At 40.7% G+C, this 25,896-nt stretch overlaps 1 protein-coding gene across 9 annotated transcripts in view; it reads left to right on the top strand.

Annotated features, from left to right (window-relative positions):
- LOC118119795 (dedicator of cytokinesis protein 9) overlaps positions 1–25,896 on the top strand; it is a 77,001-nt gene that overhangs the window by 26,008 nt on the left and 25,097 nt on the right. For 8 of the 9 annotated variants that reach the window (XM_035174109.2, XM_035174102.2, XM_047342503.1 and 5 more), the window contains exons 2-9: positions 9,447–9,563; positions 15,147–15,236; positions 16,847–16,929; positions 18,218–18,287; positions 19,772–19,867; positions 20,795–20,929; positions 23,763–23,937; positions 25,351–25,403. In XM_035174109.2, coding sequence (XP_035030000.1) covers positions 9,447–9,563; positions 15,147–15,236; positions 16,847–16,929; positions 18,218–18,287; positions 19,772–19,867; positions 20,795–20,929; positions 23,763–23,937; positions 25,351–25,403 — 819 coding nt within the window. Of the gene's footprint in view, positions 1–5,281; positions 5,534–9,446; positions 9,564–15,146; positions 15,237–16,846; positions 16,930–18,217; positions 18,288–19,771; positions 19,868–20,794; positions 20,930–23,762; positions 23,938–25,350; positions 25,404–25,896 lie in introns of those variants that run through there. The other variant, XM_035174107.2, reaches the window with a different exon arrangement.

Genomic DNA, 25,896 nt, shown 5'->3' with positions numbered 1-25,896 from the left:
TTTACATCCTGTTATTTTTGATGCTATTGTATCCCACATCCTACTATGACGTTATTATAAGAGAGTGTAGCCATAGCATAGTGTCATAATCACCTCCATGTTAAAATGTTAGTCTCAAAACTCTCTGGGGAGGTGAACATAAAATCAGGCTGCAGGACGGCGGGTCCCGGTGCTGCTGCTGTAGCAGGGTGGCGAGGCGGGGGCCGTGGTTTTGTTACATTCCACGTTACACCCTATTTTTTTCTTTGGCTCATGCTGGGAAAGTCGTCCGATTGCATCAAGCCTTGTTATGCAACTGAGAAGTCCAGTCAAAGTCTTGTGCTGGCCACTTGATAAATGTGGTTCATAGCTTTTCTTGCTTAGTATAGGTTGCCATCACAATTTTACACAAGATAAAATCAAACAGTTACACAATGACGGCAGAGACAACAGACAAATTGAAATAGGGAGAAAAAATGGATCTATCACTTTTCCAAAACTGAACAAAATGTTAATATAGTACTGATGTGTACTACAATTGAGTCGTTACAGCAGTATACAGCTGTGACAAATGCAACTCCAAAGTAAGTTTGGTCAGCATTGCATCAGAGAGGTTAAATAATGTGTATGCTCTTTGACAATACAACATTTAAAATGATATAATCAATCTTTTGTATCATGATATATATATATATATATATATATATTATATATATATATATATATATATATATTATATATATATATATATATATATACAGTCCCTGACAAAAGTCTTGTCGCTTGGGTACAAGTTGACCTTAATTGCCCCTCAAATATATTTGTAATCAATTTTTTTTTACAAGAAATGGCTAATTTCAATCCCAACAGCTTTTGAAATAATGTTTTGGTGCCAAACGAAACTGCTGAAAAGCATTCTAACGTTCACAGCTTGGTAAAGCCCACTGAGTCAGTTTTTGCAAAGACAAAAGTCTTGTCGCCTTGTCATATGATGCACCCAATCCTAGATTACAGCCTCACCTGTGATCAATAATTGATCAATCAATTAGTGGGTGTGTATAAAAAGAACCCCAGCACACCAGACCTTCACATCAACTGCAACTTGACCTCTGACAACATGCCTAAGATTCACCCTGAGACCAAAGCGTTGATTATCAAGAGGCTGAAGACCAGATCCACTGCTGAGGTGGCTGACACCTTCAATGTGTCTCAGTGTCAAGTACAAAGAATAAGAAAAAGATTTGAAGAGACTGGAGATGTTTTTGGGGTCAAATTTTGCAGCAGGATGGTGCTCCATCGCATACTTCCATCTCTACATCAAAGTTCCTCAAGGCGAAGAAGATCAAGGTGCTCCAGGACTGGCCAGCCCAGTCACCAGACATGAACATCATTGAGCATGTCTGGGGTAGAATGAAAGAGGAAGCATGGAAGACGAAACCAAAGAATCTTGATGAACTCTGGGAGGCATGTAAGACTGCTTTCTTTGCTATTCCTGATGACTTCATCAATAAATTGTATGAATCATTGTCGAACCGCATGGATGCAGTCCTTCAAGCTCATGGAAGTCATACAAGGTATTAAATATGGATCTCAAAGCACCACTACTTAATTCACTGATGTTATGCAACATATTTTTGTATTTGAAGTAAATTATTTGTTCAATTTTCACATTACTCTCTGTAGGCGACAAAACTTTTGTCTTGCCAAAATCTGACCTTTCTGTGTTCATTAAATGATCAATCTTTCTTCAGTGAAGCAAATTTATTTTAGTATATTAAACATCATTTGGGAGGGTTTTAGCTTTCATATGAGCCATTTCTAAAACCAATGGATGAATTAAAAGTCAGGTTATAAGCTGTTGTTTCTACAAAATGGATAAGTGACAAGACTTTTGTCAGGGACTGTATGTAGGGTGGCAGAAGGCAAAGGTTAGCACTGACAACAAGAAGGTTCCCGGTTCAGATCCCAGTTCAGGCCAGTGTCTTTCAGTGTGGAGTTTGCATGTTCTCCTCGTGTCTACCTGGGTTTTCTCCAGCTCCCTTTCACAGTCCAGACATGCCAATAGGGGTTAGGTTATTCAGAGACACAAAATTGTCCGTAGGTGTCAATGTGAATGTTGTTTGTCTGTACGTTGGCCCTGTGATACGCTGACAACTCTCACCTAATGTCAGCTTTGGGTAGGTGCTAGATGGATGACTTATATAATGTGAGTCATGTGCAACATCATCTAAACCTAAATAAACTCCCTTCGGATTACTGTAATATAATGAGTCAGTGATGGCCAATAAAACTTGAAGGGCTCAAAAGAGCAACAGCAAAACCTTTTAATTTACTATATCTAAATATATATATCGACTTCCTGCTTGGTTTACACCTGCCTTTAGAAGCCTAAACCTGTAGCCTAAAATTGGGACATGTCATTGAAATAACTTTATTCTCTCATTTAAAATGTTGCCAAAAAGAAATAGTTTATTTTATTACAGAAACGGCACATGTGGTCATCAACGTTTTGTACTTATGTCCTGCACGTCCATTTCCACTGAGCAGAGGGCACATAAAACTGCATTTGACCATTTGACAATACACTTTTGTCCAATGCATCCGGTTGGTCTGCTGCTGGCAACTGAAGCCAGTTGTTGCTCAGCACACGTTTGTTCGGTCACTTAAAGGCACTCAGTGGGTCTACTTACACCAAAGTGCCAGCTGGCCACAAACAAATACATTTGTATCGGTTTCCACTGAACAATCTGAATATATTCGACATAAGGTCGGACTCGAGTGCAGTCACCAGCTCCACGTTGGTACTTGGGATTAAAGTACCAGGGTTGCTGTGTAGAGAGGATTTGTACGTGTATTTATACATGTATTTATCTCGTATTGCTGCTGCAATGAAATGTCCAGTGGAGAAAGTCCAGCTGTACATACAGAGATCAAAACAGTGTTCAACCACATCAGGGAGCGTCATAAAGTAAACCAGCGTGTGTTTTTACAAAGATGATAAAAAGTGGCCACAGGATTGTGGTTGGAGGGGGGAGTATTGCACAGCATTGTCTGAAGGGAGCATCCCAACTGGATATATGGTTCTGGTAAACACCCACTCTAATATCAAGTTGAAATAACAGTAAATGTAATCCTTTATTCATGTTTTGTCTTGCTTTTTGGGGTTTTCTAGATATCATCTGCTTGCTGTTTACAAGATTTGCTCTTGAATCCGACTGAAGCAGGAAATGTATGATCACCTCCCTGCTGTTCATTCCCACTATGGAGCCTGCTGTCACCTGATCTCTCTCTTAAACACACATAGACAGTCTGATCATGGTCTCTGACGGAGGGCAGTGCTCTGGCAGCTTTATTTAGTCGTCAGGATGTGGCTTTACGATGCACTACACACAACTGACCTGGTCGTGTGTCAAAGTATCCACATTTTCCACGTAGCACAGGGTTCAGGTTGAGATAAGGTGAAATGTAGCATGGTTTTCAAGCCTCATACCATATTAACACCAGTGGTGGAGTGTGAGTATTAGAGCTGGGCCTTCATCTAACTTCAACTTTGCCATATGTGCTGTCCATAGACTTTATATAAAGATGGATGCAGCTACTGTCTATCCCTCATACAGTAGCTGCAAGCTTCTACTTGCGTAATTTGGAGCCAGATTCTGCACAGTGGTGATTATGGAGCGGAGCCTGATATCAAGGTCCCACAGATACGCAAGCTCAACCAATCGCGAGTCAGTCTCGGCTGTCAATCATTATGTTTAACCCAGTTTTTATAGCATCAAATAACTGATTAAAAACAAACCTGGACAGGGTTAAGTGTGATAAGAAATATTATTTATAGTGTTGTGTTGTACTGAAATAAGTTGTTAACAGTGAGAGTCAGAGGCCACTGAAACCTGAGCCCTGTACTGCTTGACTGTTCATATTGTCCATGTTTATAATTGATATAATTTATAATAGATTGAGGCCAACATCAAAAATTAAGTATTTAAATATTTCATATGTCCTGAGGCCACTGAGTTCTGTAACAAGTCAGCTGTGGGATTTGGACCTTGGAAAGTGGTTGAGGTCTCATAAACATCTTGGACTAAGGGCTGATTTTAATTAGGGCTGCGACTAATATCGATATTAATTAATCAGCTTTTTTTGTTTTGTTGTTTATATTCAGGTTGTCTACTCATTAATATATTTTGTCAATATATTTAGATTAATACATATATGTAGCCTATATATCAAAATGTACTGACTTTCAATGGATCTGTAAAATCGATCTATAATGATCTTATAGCCTACTGTTCACATTTAAACAAATCCTGCTGCATTTAGAAATGTTTCCAACCAACATCCATTTGATTATTGATGTAATTGGGCTTAAATTAGCTTCATTTTGACATATGATGATGTGAGAAAACCTTGTTATTAATAATCAGTGTATTGATAACCGATCCCTGTGTGGGGCCCGTAGATGCATGTGACAGTGGGAGGAGCAGCTGCCCTCCCCCCTTTTGCCTTTTAGCGCAGAAGCAGGCGAGAAGAAATAACATCCTCCCCTGCTGTGGCCCACCGAGGAATCTGTAGGTCGGGCCCACTCCCAGGTGGGTTGACTGGGGCTGCGTCATGTTGGAATGCCCCTCAAGCAGTTGCATCAACAAGGCGCGAGACTCTTAACTGATGGTAATCACAGAATTGGCCCTGTTCCTGTCTCAGCTGCAGTCATGCAGCGAGTGGGCCAGCAATAAAATCTGTAGTGAATCACGCTCGTCACAGTTTGGGGCTAATTTGTGACACCGCACTCCTCACTGACACGTAGATTAGAGATCTTAAACTTTACGGTTGATGTATCCATGTCGTCTGATCTGATGTGCTCAGTCTTATCTGTAGGTGGAATTTGAAGGCGCCCTCATGCTGTGTGTATTCCGCAGATGCTTTGACTGTTTCATTTCGGACACACGGCTGCAAGCGGGCGATTGAACTACCCCATTGTTTTCTCGCTCCGTCGTACCTCGTTGCTGATGATGAAATTGAATCCAGCTCTTGTTTCAGCTGCCCTGAACAAGGTGTGGACGGTCCCTGACCAGACTGTAATACTTGAGGAATGTGTGTCTTTTGTTTGCCTTTGTCAACCCTGTGTCACCATGCAGGTGGGTAGTGTGGGGTCAGATAGCTATGATGTGTGTATTAGTGTGTGTGTTAGTGTGCGTGTGCATGTGTGTGTGTGTTTGTGTGTCTGTGTGTTGAACTCCCCCAGGCAGCACAGCTGAGTGTAGGAGGGGCCACCTCCTCAGCCTGGGTGTGTGAGTGAGTCCCCTGCTCTCAGTCAGAGCAGGGAGCGGTGTGAGGAGGGGAGTGTGAGTCTGAGAAAGGGGAGAAACTTTTCGGATATGCTGGCTGTCCACTTCTCTTTGGGATCCAGCTCTGAGATATTTCACTGTGGCCGTTGACAATGCAAGGAAGGGCTGGTAAAGCTCCAAAGAAGGAGCTGGTCATTGAGAGTCCGCAGCAGTACAAGAGTTTGACTGCGGCTGAGGCTGAAGTAGACTCGGTGCCGCAGGTGGTGGTAAGTCATTCATGGACTTCATATACACTTAGGATAGATGTGTAAGATGTATTTGATGTATCTGCTTTGGCTTTGGCTGTTCTGCTGAACAAGCACATCTTACACTGTGCTGTAAATGTCATAAAGTCAGTCATAAAGTCCTGAGGCAGGTGTCAGGTGGTTTTTCATCTCTTTACAACAGTGGCAGCTCATTAGAAATCTGCAGCGTGAGCACCGGCAAAGAGGAATGTTGAACTCTACCAGCACTTGGGACGTAGCACACCATTTCCTCAAGTTTATTCTGAAAGGTTACCTTGGCTTGTAAAACATTTTTATACGGCTCAAACGTCAGCCCAGTGTTTTTACAGTCTTCTGGACAGTCGGCAGCAACAGATTTGATGTAGCAGTTCTCAGGGAGGAACTTTACACAGCCCCATTGTTTCAGGCAGTGATGGGCGGAGTGGGAGCCGCAGCTTAACAGCTGCTTTGCTGTGGAGAAGAAGGAGTGGAGGAGATGGTTTCATAAGTTTCTGTTTTATGCTCCCTCCTGGGATGACAGAGTGTAGTGATACAGAAGTGAAACATGCAGTTCATATTGTTTTGGTTTGATTTATCACCTTTACCAAGGAGGTTATGTTGTCGCCCCAGTTTGTTTGTGAACAAGATTGTGCAAAAACTATTAAACAGATGACCAAAAAACTTAGTGGAAGGATGTAATAGGAGTCAGGGAAGAGACTATTAAATCTTGGTGCAGATCCAGATCAGGGAAAAAAATGTTATTTCTATAACATTACGAGGTGTTTTTTTTTACAATTTCACAAATTTCCAAGGAAGTAATTTATAATAATAAACACTTTTCAAAACACAGTAACAAAGTGCTTTTCAGAGCAAAATCAAACAGAGCTCACACTCAATATAAAAGCGACACAATGTGAGAAATAACACACAGTCAAGATAAAAACAATTGTAAAAACAAGTTTTGAGCAGTGATATAAAAGAGGACACTGACTTTGCCAACTAAACTCATGGATCTTGATGGAAACAAATCAAGCACATTAAGGAGACTGATATCTATGAGTGTATGAAATTTGGGGCAGCTTGATTAAATTTAAGGGGACTGTTGTTGACATGGTGGAGGTTCGTGCTCTACTGCATTCAAGGTTGCAATATTTTCTGACCAAAGTGACAAAGATAAAAACCATTCCCAGAACAGCAAAACAATATAAAATCGGGACTATAGTGTGTCAGCACTGTGGTCTGAGGGGAATGACGGAGCTCTTGCTGGTAAATGTTTGTGTTTCTTACTCGGTGCTGAGTTTACCGTGTGGTTGACCACCTTGAGCCCCTGACAAAGCAAAGTGGAGGAGCCCAGAGAGCTCGAAAAGGGACAATAGTCAGTGACGACACACTCCATCACTGGTGAGATGAGGGCACCATCCCTGCAGTGAGGTCAGATCTTACACCAGCTGCGTTTTTAAAAGATCTGAATAGTGAAAGCACTTTAATTGCAGAGGGCCTTAGTTCTGCAGCTTCAGCTCCACATACTTGTGCTATAGGAGTTTTTGCAGTTTTCTTACTTTCTCCTCCTCATCGTTGTGGTGAGAGGGTGTCGAACGCCCCGAGGCTGCTCATTATTAACTCCTGTCACTTCTGTAACAAAAACTCACTCTCACTTGTCGGAGGTGTTTGGTAATTCCCCTGGTTTATTTAGGCTTTACATCCGCCTAAGAGGTTTCGTTTTCATCTGCATTTGTTGGTTAGTTTGCAGGATTACGCAAAACCTGCTCCACTGATTTCCATGAAATTTTGATGAGGGATGGGACATGACTTTTTATATGTAAACACACTTTTTTTTACAGTCTATGGACATGACACAAGGAAGGGGCTAATTAGATTTAGCTGACTATTCAAAAATTTTGTTTCACTTTATTTAACATTGTGAGATGGGGTGTTTTTCAAAGTTGTTATTGCATTCTCTGAAAATATTTCCTGGATCTTGATGAAAAAATATATGGAAATATTTATGAGTGTGAGCAATTTGATGCTGATCCAAATAGAAATCTGGATCTAGTGAATTTAAGTGTGGTTTCATAAGGAGACTCTTGACAGAGGTATGCACTCTGTTCTAGTGTCTTGGGAATTGCTCAATAGGAAAAATAAGTTGTGTGTGTGTGTGTTTGTGTCATATGTTTTACCTGGAAGACATAGACACAAACATACACCCTATCTCATCTTTAACTTCTTCCTGATCGACTTGTCCTGTCTGCATTCATCTCTCCTGTGGTTGAGGTGAAATATTTTACTGAAGTGCGACTGCATTTAATTGTAACTACATGCGTGTTGTACCCACATGAGCTGTCAACTGATAATGTGATGAGCTGCTTCAGCTGGCAGACACGGTGGCACCCTCTCCACTCAGCTATCCTCTTCCTTGTCCTTGAAGCTGATACAAGCAGCTCCTGCCCCCTCTGTCGACCTCGGCGTGGGCTGAGCTCTGTTATGATCAGAGGTTGCTAGAAACATGTATTTAGGCAGGTCAATATCCATGACTCTCCCTCTGAGATCATGCTCGTGTTATCAGTCCCAGATGTGGACGCAGCCCGTGAGCCGCGCTGTCGCTCAGCCCTCAAGTTTAGCGATCTGTCACTGTTGATTTTTTTATTCTTTACTTCGCTGAGTCCCCGGCTGTGACATTTATCCTCCTGTCCCATCAGCTGCAAGTGTTGACAGCTTATTTTCCATGGCCTCAGTATCTGCGCAGCTTACTTTGGCCACTGGAGTTTAGTGGGTTAACACTGTAACATTATGCAGATCCTATGAGTTGATTTACCAGAAATCCATAATCACCTTGGATCGTATAGCCACATCTGCTCTCGAGAGTCAGCTATAAACACCACATCGAGTTCATGAACTCAAACTATCATCTGATTATGAATTCTTGTGAGTACACTAAAGTAAAAGAGGATGATGAGGGTTTGTTTGAAACGGCAGAGGATAATCAAGTATGTGTTTAAAGTAAAGCGTGAAGCGTGATTATTTTATCATTTTCGTGCCGTGCGTGTTTGTTCTCTTGGAGACATAAGCTCGTCCAGACCTTCTCACTGCTCAGTCTGATGTATTCGCCCTGATAGATTTATCACATTGTATCTAACAGAAGGCGTGTTTGTGCTATCGCCCATTATGACAGCACAATTAGGTCACTCGGGCTCAATGTAGAGTCAAGTCTGTGCACTGCACCATATCTGTTTCTATGCATGGGTATATGCTTGCACTAAGAATATTATAATATTATGGCATATTTTTATATTATTATAGTTTTTGCAGCATACAGTTTATTGCACTCATGTATGTGATGATATGACTAAAGACATCATTGCTCTGACACTTAAACTTCTATTTTTTTGCTCCTATATTGAAAGTTGTGTTCAAATCCAGTTGTTTGAACCAGAAAGGTCTTTCCAGGATTATTGGATTTACTTTGGATAATTCACAAATATCAAATTCAGCCAGATAACATAAAGTAGAGATGGTTTCTTTTTGTCTGAGCCTATAAAGCAGATTTTAAATGAATTCAGAATAAAAGTTAAAGTATTATCATCAATGGTGGAATTTAGTCTGAGTTTTTTATATTTTAATTAATTCATGTCACACTGTGTGCCACTGTCTCACGTTATGTAAGTTTGCACCATAGATCAAGTCCAATTTCAGTCTCATTCAGTAGATTATGAAGGATTGTAGTCTGTCTCTTTCATTACCCATCTTTCTATCCCTTTATTTCCTCTCATGTAGATAAGAAAGGCATACAAAAAAAATGTTCCCTCATAAAATCTGTATTTTTCGATGCACATTAGTTCATTTTAGACTGGAAATCATTTACAAACTTACAAACAATTACTTGAATAACTGAGTGCTTCCTCTGTGTTTTATTTTCCAGGTGAAACCCAAGGTGATCGAGCCGCTGGACTATGAAAGTGTGCTGGTGCAAAGAAAGACACAGATCCTCAGCGATGTCCTCAGAGACATGCTGCAGTTCCCCCATGAGGACTTCGAGGTGAGTTTCACACCCGATTACCTCCTGTTTCCCGGAAAGCGTCATCCATCCTCTAAAAATGATACTAGAGTAAATATGGCTGTGGATGATGTAGCTGGGTTATACTGGTGAGGAATAAGGTTTTAGTGGTGGAATGCAACTACTCTGGGAAAGATATCCCATAAATAATGGTAGAAATCAGTTCAACTGCCTACATAGTAACTCATTTAAGTTTTTTGAGACTGTGCTATGTAAGCATACAAGGTCAAAGTATTTATTGTTATCCGTCCAACATCATTGTTTTCCCACCCACTTGCGTGTTTTCTTTTGTTGTGTTTGTTTGGACTTCGCAGTCTTTTCCTTCGACCCAGGCGTGGCCGCTGTTGTGAAAACTGGGTGGGGTCGCTCACAGAGGCTTTCCTTTTGTTTACGTCCTCGCATGCTATAGCGAGACAGGAGTCAGAGGCCATCTGTTTAATTGGCTCATTCTGTCTCCTATGTTGTGATTGAGCAAATGTTAGCTGGGACCGCAATGAACAGGACGCACGCTCCCTCCAACACTGAGGGTGGAAAGTCCAGAATGGAAATCTGGCCACAGTGCGGGTTCTCCAGGAAACGACGTCTCTTTGGAACATGTTTATACCGACAGCAGCGATGAGACATAGAGTGCATCCTCAGATCTGACCCTGCCAACTTGTCTCACGCTCCACTGGAACTTTTATTGAGTCTGGTCTTTTTGTCTTTTATTGTTATTATTGCCCTTGTAGGAAGAAAAGTCTTTGTTTCACCAACCATCATCACTTAAACATCCGTTGTCTGAATGTTTACACCCTGGAGATTAGAAATCCCTGTGAGGTAAAGATACTAGTAACCACAGCATCTACAACATCCGCTCAGGACTGTCATCTATCTCATCTTTGTCTTTTCTTTCAAATTTGGACACAATATTCCCCAAAACACACTGGTAATACACTTTTCTTTTTACAACTGTTACTCATTCTCATACATCATACGTGTGTGGGCTAGAGCCTGATTGGTTTATCTGTTGGCAGATAAAAATCAACTGAAGCCTTTGACAGACAACTTTTATTTTACAGAATAAACAATTCAGTCTTCATGTTTAAGTTTTACATAAAAGATATTTATACTAATATTTATGCGGGTATAATATCAAGCCTCAATTACCTTACTTTGTCATAAGTGTTTCATAATGACATTATTAGTTTTTTGTATAGGGTTTATATGTATATAGGACAATATAGTTTTAAGGTTATTTTGTGAGTTGCTGGCTTTAAAGAGCTATATGTTTATTTACGGGTTATATGGAAATATTCAGGCTGCCTTTTCATGTATTACCATGTAACCACTTTTACAAAAATAGAACAGAATTTTGTAAACGCATCTGAGGCTAATTTGAATTACAGTATATCAGATGGTCTTATCACATGGGAGGTGTAAAAGGGATGTTTGTTGACCAAAACCACGATCCAACCCAGATAACTAAACCTGGCAGTGATGCTGGTTAATTGTGTATCTTGTCTTTAGTGCAGTAAATTTTCTATATTCCATAGTAAAGTGTACAAACTCTCCTTAATGAGACATAACAGTGGCAGTGTGGAATAGAGTAAAGGTGAAAATGATAAAAACAAAGTTTGTTTCTAAGTAAGCAGTTGTTAACAGTGTGAAGGGCCTGCCTGGCAGCTGGGTGCTCAGTGACAGCGAAGGGCAGCCTTGACTTTGTCTTCTCTAGTATCACACTCCTGCAGCCCGCTGCTATGAACACAACATACCAGCGTCAAACAAAGACGGTGCGTTGTCAGGGGCGGACAGGTGATTCTGCCTGAGAAACACACAAAAAAACCTCACACGCACACAAGAGGCACAGTGATCGAACGTAACATCTGTTTCTGCCTCGCCAGGCTCCTGTTTAAGCAAGTGCTTAATCAGTCAAGGAGCTTTCGATGGTTGGAGCTTTTTGTGAGTGTGTTCATACGGAAAAGAGTTGGTGCTAAGTCAAGGCCAAAACAGACTGAGAGAGCGTCTTTGTCTGTGTTATTTTTGTATGAATCCTTGGCTGTTCCTCAGTAGTAAAAACAACTATCAGGTCTCTTCCCCACTGGCAACTCTAAAGTCATGTGTTGGTACTGTTCTTTAGTGGAGCCAGTGTTCATCTCCATCTGTTTTGGATCTGGGAGCTGTTGGCACAAGGTACTCTGGGGTCTGTGTGTGCTCTCTGTGCAAGAGTTCTGGAGAAATTTGTCCTGGATTTCCAGGAGGGGGGCCCCAATTTCCTTTCTCTCCTCGATTCGGAGGTGGAATCGAGGTGAAGGCCCATCCCTGCAACATAAGACCACAGATCAGATCAGAACAGTATTTTCTTTTTCTTTTCTTGAACCAATTCACAGTTTCCAAAGGGTTTTGAAATACACCACATGCTGTGAGGCTTGAACATATTAGGTTGGTAATGTTCTGTGTTTTTGAGTCTATCAAAACATGCTGATGTCTGTGGCCCTCAGCCCCGAGATCTGTTGGTTCCTACTGACGCTATAAACCTAAAAATAAAAAATGGGTCCCAAAAATATATATATTAGCTATGCTCGTATGGCTCCATTGTTTTGGTCCAGGCTAATATATCTCAAAGACTTTTAGATGCACGTAATGTATCTTAATGACTTTGGCGAACCCCTGCCCTTTCCACTTATGCTCCTTACTTGAAATAAACATTAAGACTAAGTACAACCCATTTCAACCATGCACTGGACCCTTCAGCCTGTTTTTCCACCATTAAAGTAGCAAAAGTGGATTTGGACACACCCTAAATGCACTTGCTCCATGCACTGTAGCCCATGTGCATAGATTGTTAAAATAGATCCCAAAATGTTGTTGATGGAGCTGTGCTGAGTGCCGCTGTAATCAAAGCTAATTTAAGACTTATTTCATGAAAGAATCTCCCCGGTGACTTTAAGCCCAATTAAACACTTCCTGTTTCCCACTCCCCGGCTCCCTCTCACCTCCATGGCTGTTTATTTCGCCTGCTTGGACTGTAAAGATTAGCATCGTCCCTACAGGAAACCTGGCAGAGAGGAAGAAGATGACCTCTGGCTCACAAATACACGCTGGAATGTGTCGAGACACAACCACTATACAAGTATAAGTATACAGCACCAAATACAAGGACATTGTGAGCAGGGGATAATGGCAGAAACTTAGCATTTTTATCTTTGTGTCACTCCAGATATCAGGAAAGACAGAGGTTGATCAGTTATGACTGATCACGATTATTGTATAAATTAATGTTTTTTCTTACCTCAGTCATATATCTCCTTTATTCCTTTTTGTCCAGTATTAAAACATCAACAGCACAAACTAGAAAGACTAAGTAAATACATAACTATTGTTAGACAAGTTATCACTTCTATGTGGGAAGAGATGGAAACATACACTGTAACTCTGACAATTTACTGCACAATATATTTGATCATAAAATGGGAACATTTTATTTATTTGAATAATATTTTCGAGTGATGATGTGAGGTGCTATGATGTGCTGTGCTGTGCTATGCTATGTAATGTTATATTGCTATGCTGTGCTATGTTAGGTTGTGCTGTGCTATGGTTTATGTTATGCTATATTATTTAGTCATGTTTTGTTATGCTGTTCTATGCTACGTTACATAACGCTACATTATGCTATGCTACATTGTGTTATGCTACATTAGGTTATGCTACATGATGCTACGCCAAGTTATGTTTGTGTTGTGTTAAGCAGTGGTGTGTTTTGTTACGTTATCATACTATGTTATCGTATCCTATGCTATGTTCCTATAGATTCCTGTGCCAATTTTCCCTTTAGTAGTAGTTAAGATGTTATATTGTTTCGGAAATTGTAAAAACAATATAAACAAAGAGTTCAAACTGTTCACTAGATTGAATCTGTGGTGGACTGTACTGTAAACTAACAACATGGAACATATTTCTGCTCTAAGCACCTTTGGTTAGAAAAAAAGAGGATCTATAAAAGATAATGGAGGTATTGTATTAAATCCCCCACAGTCGTAGAAACGCAGCTCACACTTACAGCTGACGAGCATTTGACTTGCACAAAACCAGATCGCTGTTGTTTCCCCCTAACTCGGTCAGCTGCACTGCGATCACTTAATGGTTGTATTTATATTTCACTGGCAGGGATTAACGTGCGATCAGATGCTCTTTATTTTTACAGTCAGACCTAATCCTCCTGCCAAGGCCTGATGGTGGTGATGGGGCTGGTTGCAGTTTTTCACTCGGGGCATTCAGAGTTTAAAATGAGATCTAGCTTTCAAACTGCGGTGTAATATTTTATGAACTTTGAAAAGCTTATTTCAGTTTTGAAGTACGGCTGTAATCACAAAATCTATTCTGGCATTAGTCACCGCAAGTACATCTCCTCTAAAGAGGTCCTGAATTATAACAAATGGAATATGTAAGAAGGGAGTGTAAAGATTATTAGTGTTTGGATTTATTTATTGTGGTTTCCAAGACACTGTTTGTATCTGTGTCTTGTTCTGTAAATGAAAAAGAACAGAACAGATCTCCAAACCTTTTTTGTCTTGTAGGGGGTCTACATCTGAAAGTTCAAAAGTGGGTTGCATTTATATCTGGAGAATTTCACATCATCCATAAGAGCACAAACAGTATTATTCCTCCTTATAGGTCAGTTACAGTTGGTCAGAGTGGATGTTATTACTTTGAGACTTTGTTAAGAAAACTTTGAGGAAATGAATTACCAAATTTCACACACTCATAGATATCAGTTACCTAAGTATGCCGGATGTTTTTCATCAAGATCCATGAATTGTTCCCTGAGAAAACAGCGAAAAGGTGGAAAAATCTCACAATGATAAAGAAAGTGAAAAAAGTTACTGGATACCACCCCCACCCCCACTCTGATCCAGATCCACACCAAAATTGAATTGGTTTCTTCTCTGACCCATACCGAATCCTTCCAACAAGTTTTGTGGAAATCTTTTTTTTTGCATAATTCTGCTATCTAACAAACAAACAAACAAACCAACAGACAGGGGTAAAAACATAATCTCCTTAGCGGAGGTTGAAAGTAAACACATTGATTGTTTGTCTATGATGTTTTTCACTTTATATGTTGAATTGCGTTTTTTCTGAATATGATCGTGGGGATTTACGCTGCGGAGCCTTGTTTTCTGTTTCTGCTGTGAAATTCTTGTTAGTCACTTTTTAAAGGGTTCAACAAAACATTTGAGTTGCTGGGACGCTGTTTACCCACAGTGTCTGTGCAGCGGCAGAGAGCCAGACTCGGGGTGTGTCCGTGGGTCCTGGAGCTGAACAGCATGGATAAGCATCCTGCCTCCCTCACACTCTGCCTCTTTGAACTCTCAGGAAGACATCAGCTCATTCCCGAGTGCAGAACAATATTTAACTGAACACCCAGGGCAACAGTGTCCAGCTGTGACCACAAACTGTAATACTGAAAAAAAGAGAAATGTCCTCCACATTTTGTTTCAATTTCACTTTTACTATGTTTTGTTTTCTTATGGTTGTAAAGTCTTTGTTTCTCATGCTGAGTAAAAATCTTTCTTTGTTTTGCAGATTTCGACTCTGAGGAGGCAGGGGAGAACGCTCTACCCCACAGTGCCTGAAAACGCAGAGAGAGGAGCCCAGAGTTTGTTTGTCCAAGAGGTGAGCGGATTTAAACAGCCTGAAAAATGTGGTTATCTCAATCAACGTTTTGGTTTGAGCAATCGAGTCATGACCACACAGTACCCTTCCAAAGTTAGAAAAGTTTGGGTCATTTTAAGAAACATTTTAGTCAAAATCTGATACCAGGCTAACGTCAATCACAGACACACAGTTGAATTTTAAGTATGAATCTCTTTACAAAAAAATGGTTTTAAGGGGCTTTGTACATTTATATAACAAGGATACCTGACATTTCTATTCCCACGCCTCACCCTGAACATCTGCTCTTATATGTAAGAAGTGAGTAGGTACGGCCTGCTGTGAGAAATGTGAAACACGTCCAGCATGTTCAAGAGTAATACTGAACCTTATATCAGTTGAAATTACTTAGAAGTCATTAAAAAACAACTTTTTTTTCGAATCTTCAGCCAGCAAAATTTTAAAATATCAAGAATTCCTGGTGTATTTGTTACAGCGGCATCCCTACAGGCTCGGGAAGCTGGGGATCATGGGTAATATCCACCGTTCAGTTCCATTTTGGTTCAGTGAGTCTAAAGACGTTCACAGTGGATTAGGAAACCTCTTTATTTCATGTGTGCAGCTCGACACAGGATTCATGTAGCTTTGTGTGGCTTCCAGAAATTGTTGTGTGAATAGTAAATGGGCTCATTATGTCTTTTTGCAGGAGGCAACTGGACTATTTTTTTCACCAAAAAGTCTATTTACACCAGGGGGCTATGGAATGTTAAAGTGCAATTAATTTCTACAACCCACAAGTTTATCAAACCTCTGGTTATTTTCTGTCAGCTGAGTCATGAGCATGTCGACTGTTCAGTGGTTCAGCTGCAGTTCGTTCATCTTTTTTTAGAATTTAGTTGCAGTTCGACAGAAAAGAAAGAAATAATATTTTCAGTTGGTGCTGATAAAATGTTGAATTATGACTGTGTGAGGGGGGGAGTGTGTTTATTTCCTCTAAACCAGCGCAGTGGTTTTACCCTCCAGCCCAGGCACACTGCTCACACTGTCTCCCTAAGCCAGAGAACAACTGGTTGCTGACAGTTCACCTTCTAGGTCAAAGGTGAACGTTTATCGAGCCTCCATCTGAAGTCATAAAGATACAAAAACTCCCAGTGCCGTGTTGTGTGACGTCACCAGGACAGCTGTGGAGATTAGCCCAGCGAGAGCCGTCTCTGTTTCCGATCGCTCTCCTGATCAGGTTGCATCTCGTCTTCCTGTCGGGGCGTTTACTGTAAAAGGCACGGACTTCTGTAGAAAGATATCAGGGAGCTGCTCCTATCACCGACTCTAACAATGAACAGATGTCTGCTTTCCCAGTAAAGGCTGATAGAGATTCACTCCCTCTGAGTTTGAGTCCGTGCATGGGCAGACTGAGGTCACCGCACAGTGCACTCTTCTTCTCTGGGAGGATTGTACTCCAGAGAGGCTTTCGTTTCTTCTAAATTACATTAATTGTGACTCATCTTAGAAACCAGTTAGTTTCAAACATCCAGATACTTTACCACAACCCCTTGAGTACAACTGCTCTGTATATTGCACTGTGTTGACATGTCATGGTGGTTTGTAATTCTCTTGCCTTGTGTCCTCCTCAGTGCATCAAGACCTACAAGTCTGACTGGCACGTGGTCAACTACAAGTATGAGGATTATTCAGGAGACTTTCGACAGCTTCCACAGTAAGTCTGTAGTTCAAAACCTCCGCACCACTGTGTTTACAGAGGTGATGTGGTCGTGTGCCAAGACATTCTTAGGATGGGCAAGTAACAACACAGCGGCTCTACATAATACATGGACTCCACCGATTTGAAACTAAAACAATCACACGCAGTTTGAACTTTTTGTCTCCTGCCTCGCACACGATGTTGTGACTTAATAACAAGGAAGAGGAAACGCACAGCAGAGAAATAATTCTTATTTCCTCGCAACAAAAGAGTGTTTCCTTTTTGTCACGATGCACTGGATAATTCCCGACTGCAGCCAGAGTGGAAACCACCCTCATTGTCTGCAGATTGTGTCATCAGCTCCAGCCTGCTCCCTGGAGAGCATCTGCTTTACTGACAATATGTCAGAATACCAGTTGACAGCGACCTTGACAGTAAATCTGGGGAAGTTGAAACAATACGCCGTGACGTGGATTGCTCTGTTAAAATTTTTTACACTTATTTCAAGTGTTTCTTACAATTGGCACAGTAATGTGTTTCCATGAGCAGCCGAGTGCTGCTTTCCATCACTGCTGGAATCTGCTTTGAACCTGATGTCTCACTCCTTTGAAACAACTGCAAATACGCACACGAGACCATCTCATGATGCGATCACGCCAGTCACGATGTCCGTCGACATGTTGTCCATCCAACCTATCGGCACTCAGTGGTCATTACGAGCGAGCGCACAGTTCTGACCGGTTGGCTCAGAACCAAGTGAACACCTGCTAACACTCATGACTGCATCTTGCACGGTCGTGACGCACACACACATACACGCCATGCTGACATAGCTGGTAAAAATTACTTGCAAAAAATTGACAAAAACATAAGGAAAAATCACAAAATAGAAATTCACAAAGTACGTTAGATTTGAACTTAAATTGGTGACAGACAGAGCAGATATAAAGTGTCAATTAAAAGTAAAGTGCTACATTAGCATTAAAACGTATCTCAATATCAAAAGTCACAAAAAACTGTCTTTTAAAATGTCAAACATTTAAATACATTAAATTATATGAGCTTGTATGTTTACATGTAAAATCCTAATCTTCTAAGTAGCTATCATCATTGGATCAACTGTCTTTATCTTTATTCAATTTAGGAGATTGAAATTTGAAGATGCAGACATTAAAGTGTCAGTATGTAATAATTATACAGCCATTTCAGAGTGTTTATTAACCTCCTCCTGTGATCATCTCTTGTACCGTGTCTCATTAACACTGTAGATGCTTGCTAATGTGTATTGATCATATTTTCCCAGCAAAGTATCGCGGCCTGACAAACTGGCGGTCCATGTGTTTGAAGTGGACGAGGACGTTGACAAAGATGAGGTGAGTTCACGTTCTACTTCCTCTGTCAAAAGACTTTAACAGTGTGAAAACCTGTTGCTTATTTTCTCCATTCTGCCTTAAATGCCTAAAAAGCACTTAGTAATTAGTTGCATGTTTAGAGCACAACAGTGAGTTATCCTGTTTTTAGATTATGTTTTATTAATATCAACCTGCCCAGAAAAAGATTGCACAAGACTGTGTTTTATTGCTGATTGAGCGAAACGCATTCTTCAGACTGAGGCGGTTCCAGGAGGTCAGGGGTTAGGGTCCGTCCTTCTCAGCCTCACAGTCAACCTCACCTCTGACAGGGCAGGAGCAACAGATGACAAGATCCAAATGACCCCTCATTCATCTCCTACCGCTCCCTCTGTCCTCCATCTAGCCACAGCAGCTGTTATTCGGGGTTTTCAAACAGGGAGGATGCTTTTACAGATGAAATTAAAGGAATTTAACTTCTCCTCTATAATATCCAGGATTAATCATTTTTGTTTTCATTTTTATTATTTTGAACAACACAACATTTTCTGTGTGATTTGCTTCATCTTCTCTTTGACCGACTTTGGTTTGTTTGCTACTTTAAAAAAATCCTTTACGAAGTTTTCTAGCGCAAACTGGAGTTCACACAGAATGAACTCTGTGATTTGCCTGCCTCTCTGCGGACCAGTGAATGTTGTCTAGACACTGATGAGGAGAAACAGGCACTGAATCTTTCCAGATGCTTTTTAGATCCCTCCGCAAGGCACATTGAATGTCTTGTATATTCCTGCCAGCGCTTTGAAAAGTCCCTTTGCGTTATTAGACTGGGAGAAGAAGAAGGATAAGTGATACAGGATCAGTATGATGACATCTTGAAAGGCCATTCACTGGTTTCGTTGTGCGAAACGGTTCCTTTCTGTCGACTTTCAAAGTCGGGAAGTGTAACTGCAGACGACGCGTCTTCTGTTCATTCAGCGCTGATCCAAACCAGAGCAGGGCTGCAGAGTTCCTCCCCAGATCCTCTTCCTTCATTACCCTCCCTTATTGGTTTATTTGAATAAATCGTGATCGCTGCTGGATCATTGTAGCTTAGCCATACGTGCAAGGCCAGTGCGTGATCTCATGCTCACCCACCTCACAAGTGCGAGATGATGCGCTCCATGTGTCGTGGATCTGCTGTGAAGATCCAGGTGTTTATTTGGGTTTTCAGTCTCAGTTTGTGTAATTTTCCTCCGTCTGCTTGTTTGGACTGAGACGGACCTACACGGTGTCGGCCTCTGTGTCGTCTCAAACCACAGCATCAAAGGCTTCCCGCACATTCTGAGTCGTCTCAACACAGAATCTGCCAAAATACTGTATATTGTTTTTCTCCTTTGAAACAGGTGACGTGATCTTGTCCTCATGATTTGATCCATTATTTGTTGTGCATTGTCTCCTGAATTGCTGATATTCTTTTCCTTTGCAGTGTTTTATAATCACCTGATCTTGTGTCTTTGTGTCTCCTGCAGGACACGGCCTCCCTAGGGTCCCAGAAAGGTGGGATCACCAAACATGGCTGGCTGTATAAAGGCAACATGAACAGTGCCATCAGCGTCACCATGAGGGTGAGATAGTGGTGATGAATCATTTGAGTCTCTGACATTCTTCTGTTCCAGCTCCTCAAACATGAGAATTTGCTACTTTTTTTTGTTTTATATGATGACTTGCAAATTTATGTTTGTCAAACACATGGTGTCACCTTGGTCTCGAAACTTGTGATGGGCATTTTTCAGTAATCAAAAAGCCTTTGTCATTGTAAGTGGTGCATATATAAAATTTAGGACTGGTTCTCCTCTTTGGTGCATTCAAAAAATTATATAAATAATTTAAAAAGAACACCTAATAAAATGAATAATATAATATAAGTATATATATATATTTATAGCCATACAGTATATATAACATTGATATGGTATTACACATGAATGATGGGAGAAGGATTGCATTAAACCAAAGTCTGTCGGTGTTCATCTGAGTTCAGTGTAGTGAAGGCATTGGAAGAAAAAGGTGATCAATGGATTAATGTAGAAAATAATTGATTCATGAATGTAAAGTAAAAAGTAGAAAGACACTAAAAGTCCAACGCTCTATATCTGAAATGTAATTGTTTTTTCCTTGCGTCATGTCTCACCTCTCCACAAAATATAAATCATCTTAGTAGGTTTTGAGTAATGAAAACATAACCTCTGTGAATACTAAGTGTTAGTCGTGGCCCTAAGCAAGATTTTATAACTGTGTAATTCATCATATGTTGAATTTGTACTAGTTGATGAAAAATGTATGAAATTAAGAAAAACTCATAAAGTCAAGAGAGAATGCACTGAAAAAACAAAAAAAAATTTCAAATCAAACTTATCGATTGTGTTAATGTAACTTATTAACTTTAAGTTATTTGTTTTAATGTAACATGTAACAATATCTTAATCTTATGCTGTATCATTCTGAGGGTGTAGATGATTCAAATTAAATATTATTTCTTCCCTTTGTTCCAGTCATTCAAGAGGAGGTATTTCCACCTAACCCAGCTCGGGGACGGCTCGTACAATTTAAACTTCTACAAGGATGAGAAGATCTCCAAAGAGCCCAAAGGAACCATCTTCTTGGACTCCTGCATGGGTGTGGTTCAGGTACGCTCCAAAATATTCCAGCTATCTCTGGCACGAACGCAGTGATTGTTAAACTACAATGACTCCAGATGATCCGTCACCTGCTTTGCCAGACGGGATATCCCTGTTGCCGTTAGCACAGGGTGTAGCCAGGGCCCCAGTGCAAATTAAACCGCTATTAACCAGGAATATGGATATGACTATGGACAGAGTCACTTCCTCTTTACAATTCCTGTGTCTATAAATTAATTTCCCAACATGCAGGCTAAAGCGTAAACTATAACTGGCACAGCGTCAACACAAATGACTCTGACTGTGATGGACGGCTGCTGAAAAGCCTCCGTGAGACCATCTCTGGTGCATTTCCCTGAAACCTGAGCTCTCTCTCTCCTCCCCGAGGTCACATTTTACTGCTGACTCTCCTCTGGTGAATCAAGGTGAATGCTGAAGCCTCACTTCCATGTACTTTGCGTCGGCCCCACAATCAATGCCACGTGTCTAAATGCCGGCCCGAGACTCACAGGGTGCATTATTATCTGTCCATCACGTCAGAAGAGGGAAAGAACCTGGTGTTACTGAGGAGGCGTCCAGCTGACGTAGATCAGGCATCATGAAGTTTGACAGCACTGCCTGATTCTTATCATGTGGAGGAGGATTGAGGTGCACTAACATTTTAATGCAGTGCCGTTCATTGAGATCCCCGACCTCCACAGCACCCAGCTTTTTAACCACAGACCTTCCATCTGTTACATTCCTAAGTGGTGGAAGACACAGAGCAAGATCTTCTGTCTTCTTTTTTAACACTTTTATGTTTACAAAGGGATACATAAAAAAGGCGGCTGTGGCTCAGGAGGTAGAGCGGGTCGTCTACTTACCAGAAGGTTGGTTATTCGATCCCCGGCACCTTCAGTCATCCAAAAGTGTCCTTGGGCAAGATACCGAACCCCTAATTACCCCTTGCTCAGACAGTGTGGGAAAGGTGTGTGATAGAAAAAGCACTGCGTATAGAAGCGCTGTGTGAATGGGCGAATGCGTCTTTAAGTGTAAGATAAGACTAGAAAAGCATTAGATACATTCACCATTTGTGCCTTTATTGATAGGAAAGCGTAAGTGTGAATGGGTAGAGAGAGTGAGGGAGACAATGCAGCAAAAGGCTTGGTCAGAACGTAGCTTCCAGTTGTCTTCTGGGCAGCAACATAGTTTTAAATTCACTTGATTGCATTGCACAGACCCTGATATATACAATATAATTTGATAATATACAGCATAGAGTGTATATACAGATGGACAGCACGTCTCCACTTCCTCCCACTTTCCAGGAATGAAGCTAAACTATCCTGTATATGAATGCTTCCATCTTGTGGGGGGATCGGTATCAAGGTCCCGCTGATGCACATCATGAGTCAGTCTTGAACAAATATCATTCTCATGAGAACTATCTGAAAAGACAAAAAACATCTTGGAGAAAATGTATTTGACGTGTCCTTTGACTTTTTAGTTTGGCTCATGTCCCATCCACTAACATTGAGGAGGCGGGATTTATGACCTATACTGCAGCCAGCCACCAGGGGAGATGCTTTGGCTTCACTTTGGGGAAACCATCATGTCGTCCATTTTTATATACAGTCTATGGTTGTGAGGGTTCTATGAGCAGAGCGGCAGATGTTTAACTCTGCAGCTGTGGAGTGACATCACACTGGGCCTCGACCCGTAAGAAGATGCCAAAATATTGTTTCCTTAAACATACAGAGCATGGTCCCATTAGGTTAAAATGGATCAAAATGGCTTTAAAATGTGGTTTGGCCTTTTTTTTTTTTCAATCTCTTATTTTCTCTTCTCTTTACTCACTGTCAGAAACACGAGCACGGATACTAACAATATGAAAAACTATTTTGAGGGTGTTTTCCTGGGGATTAGTGCAATGTGTTGTCTGGAAAACTGTTTGTCTTTAAGGTGATTAAGTGGGTTTATCCTGACTCCCGTTTTATTTCTGTCCTGAACATCCCTCTCCATGTTTACTCATCCAGTCTGCAGATAATCACTCTCCCTCCCCACCACTCCCACTCTGCTGGTTCGACACTGCCAGCAGGACACTGTGATAACCACAGCACCGCAATCCACTCACTGCTGACAATAATGAGTCGACTTCGCTGTTCCACGATAAGAAATAATGCTTGAATATTTTATTAAACTGGATAGTCAGTGGGGAAATCATCGACACACGAACCGCCGCTGATTCAGCACCTTCGGGTTCTGAATGGGCTGAAATAGCTCAAGCCCAAACGGGAGGGTGACGTCGCTCTTTTTGGAGGTTTTTGGAGATCAAAGTTCATCCCTGCAGATCCAGCTCATTCTCTGTGACTTCATCTCACTTTGTAAAGTCTCTGCTGTGGTCCTGGCAGAGCTGGAGGCTTCGTTACACAGATGGAAACACTCCGTCCAGCCTTCACTCACTGTCCAGTCGCTTTCAGCTGCAGTTAAATTAAATCTGAGTTTAACTTTCCGTCTTTTGGAAATGACTCCCATTCGTCGCCAAGTGGTGTCACTGTTAGTTCAGAGTTTAGAATTGAATATTGATTTTAGATAGCTGTAAATTCTGTGTTTACAGACTCAAACAGCAAAATGCAGGGATGAGGGAGGAATACAAATAAAGAAAGTCATTATTAAAGTAAAAAATCATAAAACCTTACATCAGCTACCTCCTGGTCAGCTGGCGATGATTCAGTGACATTTCCTTTGTCCTGCTACAGTTCAACAGAGAGATATTAGATTTAAGAATTAAACGTAGTCCATCTGCAACTTTTGTTTTGTATCTTAAGATTTTCCTCCCCTCGCTCTCTTCTCTCTTCTGCAGAACACCAAGGTTCGGAGGTTTGCCTTCGAGCTGAAGATGCAGGATAAGAGCACCTACCTGCTGGCTTCGGACAGCGAGGGAGAGATGGAGGACTGGATCAACACCCTCAACAAGATACTGCACAGCAGCTTTGAAATCGCCATGCAGGAAAAGCGGAATGGAGACGTTCACGATGGTGCGTGAGAATCTATGTGTGTTCAGCACTTTAAGGACACATTAATGTGAAATGATGTGTTGTTGAGTTAGTCCTGTCAAAATATAATTATCCACTTACTGATAAGAAATCATTTTTCTCTTGCAGAAATATCCATGATTTAGTCAATATATCTTTGGCAGACTGAAATATGTCTGAACAAATTATGTGAATAATACAAATGTTCTGGTATTTAAGTATTATAGAAGAATATGAAGTGTTTTTTTCACATGTTAAAGTTGACTGTGATAGTCCAGCTAACATATTCTTTTCTGTGACAATTAATCAGTTTGTCAAACACCAGAAAATTTACGTACGACTATTTTAATAATTGATTTAGTGATTTGATTTCTTTCTCTTTTTTTATGTGGTTCCATTGCCATGAATTAGAATATTGTCTTATTCCCGTATTCTTCAATATTCTTTGGTTTCAATCTGAATATATTTGGGCTTTGAACTGTTTATCAGAAGTGAAGACATGACCTTTGGAGTTTGCGATGGGCATTTTTCAAAGGCGTTTGACTTTCTATAGCTCAAAGAAATAACAGCAAATGTATAAGAAATGTATAATAACAATTATAATAATACATTTTACTTTAAGACAGTTTACATAGACTAAAACAATTTGTAACCCGAAAAGTTAAATAAACCTTTGATATACTCGTATTTAACTTAAACTGAATTTGTAATCTAGAAAGTATTTCATTAATATATCTGATAATAGAGGCATCAATTATGCCTATTATCTAAGCTTAGTCTCTAAGTTGAAGATTTCCCTCATTTATTTTATCCATAATAATAATCAACTACTTATAAGATTTAGTAAATCCACTCGTTCCGAGTTTATTTATTCTGGGATGCCCTCTGCACTTGAGGATGTTTTTAAAGAGACACTGCTCATTCACAACAACGTCTCCTCCCAGTTCTCTGTTACTCTCTCTGTCTCTCTCTCTCTCTCTCTCTCTCTCTCTCTCTCTCTGTCTCTCTGTCTCTGTGTGTGTGGTTAACCTGATACTGGACCACCCAGGCTTTTAATACTCACCTACTGTCTCATAGGAGGCTTAGCTGAGGAGGAAAGAGGCTGAATACCTCTGCACAAAAAAAATACTCCACTAATCTTTCCAGCTCCCTCCAGTTTGTATTCATCAAGCCGTGAATGTGAAAGAAAAGATCCGATTCTGCTTGAGGAGATGTGGTAGATTTCTGAAAATGTACCGCAGAGACCTGCCGTGTCTGTCTCTCAATCCTGACTGAGTCCTGCACGGGTGAATTAGTGTTTACTGAACTTTCACGTGTCAGTAAGTGATTAAAGAGGTTTTACAACAAAAGGTGGTGTTGGTATTAAATCTATAGTTTGTGACCTGGATCCCATGATTTCTTACGTTTTTCTTTCAGATGATGATCTTGGAAAGTCCGACAGTTCCTCTGGCAGCATGGACAGCTTTCAGGTAGGTCCTGCTCTCTCTGCACGATGATCACGCATTCATTACATCATCACACGAAGCCGAAGCACTAAACCCCTCTTCCTCACTGAGGCTGTAAGTACGACGGCCTCTTAACATTTGGCTTGAATTTGGGTTTCAAAGTCACTGGTTACACACCTAATTTCTCCGGCATCCATTTGTTATTGCAGCTCAGATCTGAAATTGAACACAGACCTGTCGTCATGCGATTAACTAAAACTAAACTGCATTTCTACAATATGACGTTTTGCATTCAGTTTAACTTTGGGTTTCATCCAAAAAACCAACCCAGCAAATTAAACATCTGGCTGTTAAACATTCATCCAACAACATCCAAAGAAAATTACATAACTACAATGGAGTATTAGGGCCAGTTAAAGGGGAAAAAAGATTCTGACGTTTTGAAAATAAAGTTTAATAAGAAAGAAGTCGTAATTTTACGTCAATAAAAACGAGAATAAAGTCGGAGTATTTGGTT

This window comes from Hippoglossus stenolepis, chromosome 13 (genome assembly GCF_022539355.2).
Source record: "Hippoglossus stenolepis isolate QCI-W04-F060 chromosome 13, HSTE1.2, whole genome shotgun sequence".
NCBI classification, from domain to species: Eukaryota; Metazoa; Chordata; class Actinopteri; order Pleuronectiformes; family Pleuronectidae; genus Hippoglossus; species Hippoglossus stenolepis.
This window is presented reverse-complemented; position numbering and strand designations above follow the sequence as displayed.